General features: G+C 40.0%; 1 protein-coding gene across 1 annotated transcript; it reads left to right on the forward strand.

Moving 5' to 3' along the window:
• The first annotated feature begins 326 nt into the window (after nucleotides 1–326).
• Nucleotides 327–1585, forward strand: LOC142137758 (uncharacterized). The gene is made up of 2 exons (XM_075194779.1): nucleotides 327–483; nucleotides 960–1585. The coding sequence occupies exons 1-2, from the start codon at nucleotides 378–380 to the stop codon at nucleotides 1583–1585; spliced, it is 732 nt and encodes a 243-aa protein (XP_075050880.1). The 5' UTR covers nucleotides 327–377.
• The last annotated feature ends 290 nt before the right edge of the window (nucleotides 1586–1875 follow it).

The following is a 1875-nucleotide window of genomic DNA, read 5'->3' on the forward strand; positions in this document are numbered from 1 at the left end:
CTTTTCTCTTTTTAAAACTGCTTTTCTCTTTGCAAAAATGCTTTTCTCTTTGCAAAACTGCTTTTCTCTTTTTAAAACTGCTTTTCTCTTTTTAAAACTGCTTTTCTCTTTGCAAAAATGCTTTTCTCTTTGCAAAAATGCTTTTCTCTTTGCAAAACTGCTTTTCTCTTTTTAAAACTGCTTTTCTCTTTGCAAAAATGCTTTTCTCTTTGCAAACGTTTTTTATTAAATTTTTTTTTTTTTTTTTAAAGTGTATTTTTGCCTCTAATAGTTTGTAAAGGTTTTTTTTTATCATAGAAAAAACAAAAAAAAATTGAAAACACATTTGTGCAATAAACAGTATATTTGGAAATTGTTTTTTTCTGGAAATACATTGTATGCTTTTTCTAATACATCCAGAATCGCCAGGACCGCAGTTCAGTCCCAGTGCCAGACCTACACCTCCACCTTCAGCGAGAGATTCGGGCACAGACGAGCAAGCAGGTGCGTGATTTCTGTTTAGGAGAGAAATAATGGAGTTACTTGATTTTCTGTGCAAATGTTGCTGTCAATGTTGTTTTTTTTCCTTTTTATTGTTTGCAATGAGAAGTTAGGGCTACATTTTACTAAACTGATATGTTGCCTATAGAAACCCATCAGAATATACCTTTACTTTATTTATTGCATTCAACAAAATGACAGCTAAAATCTGATTGGTTGCTATAGGCAACATCTCCACTTTTTATAGCATGCAGTTTAGTCAAAATAACCCAGCATGTACTACACAGTCCAAATGATAATGGGTATTAAAAGGATAATAAGTGCATCCGTAAGCAGGTAGCATAGGACTAGAAATCAGGAATGCAAACATTGTGAAAGAATCTGTAGTTGCTAAAGAATATTCTTTCCTATCCAGTGTTCAGAATGCAATATACAAACATATTATATACTATATACTTACTGTCATTTTTCATACACAGGGCCCTCTTCATACCAGCCACCTCAGGCGGAGTCCCTGGAAATGTCCCCTGAGCCAGAGGATCTAACGACCATCACCCTGGTAACAGTGGATGCCCCTGTGTCTGGCCTCCAGGAAGTTTCACCTGGCCCTGCTGAACCATCACACCACCAACCTGCACCTGAAACTATGGACCCAGCCAGAGAAATGGCGCTGTCTATTGGCGCATTCCAGCAGCAACAGACATTGTTCATGGACAGGCAAACTGGCCACATGGCACAAATTGCGGCCCAGTTGAGGCGAATACACCGCTCCACTAGCCAAATCCCTGCTGCAATAAACCGGCTGGCAAGCGCTTTGGAGCAGACGAATGTCCAGCTGGCCCAAATGTCTGGGTCTGTGGACGCCATGCATTCCTCCGTTCGTGAGGGGAATGCCAATGTTATCCGGCTGGCAGGCCAACTCCAGCAGGAACTGATTGCCCGCTTGCCGGCCCCTTTTTTATCGGCCTCCACCAGTACTGCTAGTACGCCGACCAGATCAACATATAGCACTCCTCCAAGGAGAGGTGCTCGCACCAGGGGTGGGCGAGGGAGGGTAGAGAGTGGGGCTAAGCACAGTGATATGCCAGCGAAAAGACGGCGCTAGGGCAAAAAATGTATTATTGGGGAATGTTTTGTGTAAGCCTTATACTTTTTCTTTTATTATGTTGTAATGCAATAAATGCAGTTATATTTCATTCATATCATTCTTTCTTTTCTTCCCATTAATCAAGAGTATACTGTTTTCTTTAAAACGATGCACTTATTTCACGTACACATTGACCTCTAACTGTCACTTTACAGGGATTTTAACAATTACAACATTCACAGTACACACTATCCTCTGTTTAAAGGGTCCAATTTTATTAAAATATTCCATTAATAAAACCATTGCAC

The sequence above is a fragment of the Mixophyes fleayi genome, chromosome 1 (assembly GCF_038048845.1).
Source record: "Mixophyes fleayi isolate aMixFle1 chromosome 1, aMixFle1.hap1, whole genome shotgun sequence".
NCBI lineage: Eukaryota > Metazoa > Chordata > Amphibia > Anura > Limnodynastidae > Mixophyes > Mixophyes fleayi.

Bases quoted from the DNA above. Each gene is read 5' to 3' on its own strand.
- LOC142137758 (XM_075194779.1), top strand. From the start codon at position 378: ATGCTTTTTCTAATACATCCAGAATCGCCAGGACCGCAGTTCAGTCCC. The intron at 484-959 runs GTGCGTGATTTC...TTTCATACACAG, and splicing joins GGGCACAGACGAGCAAGCAG to GGCCCTCTTCATACCAGCCA.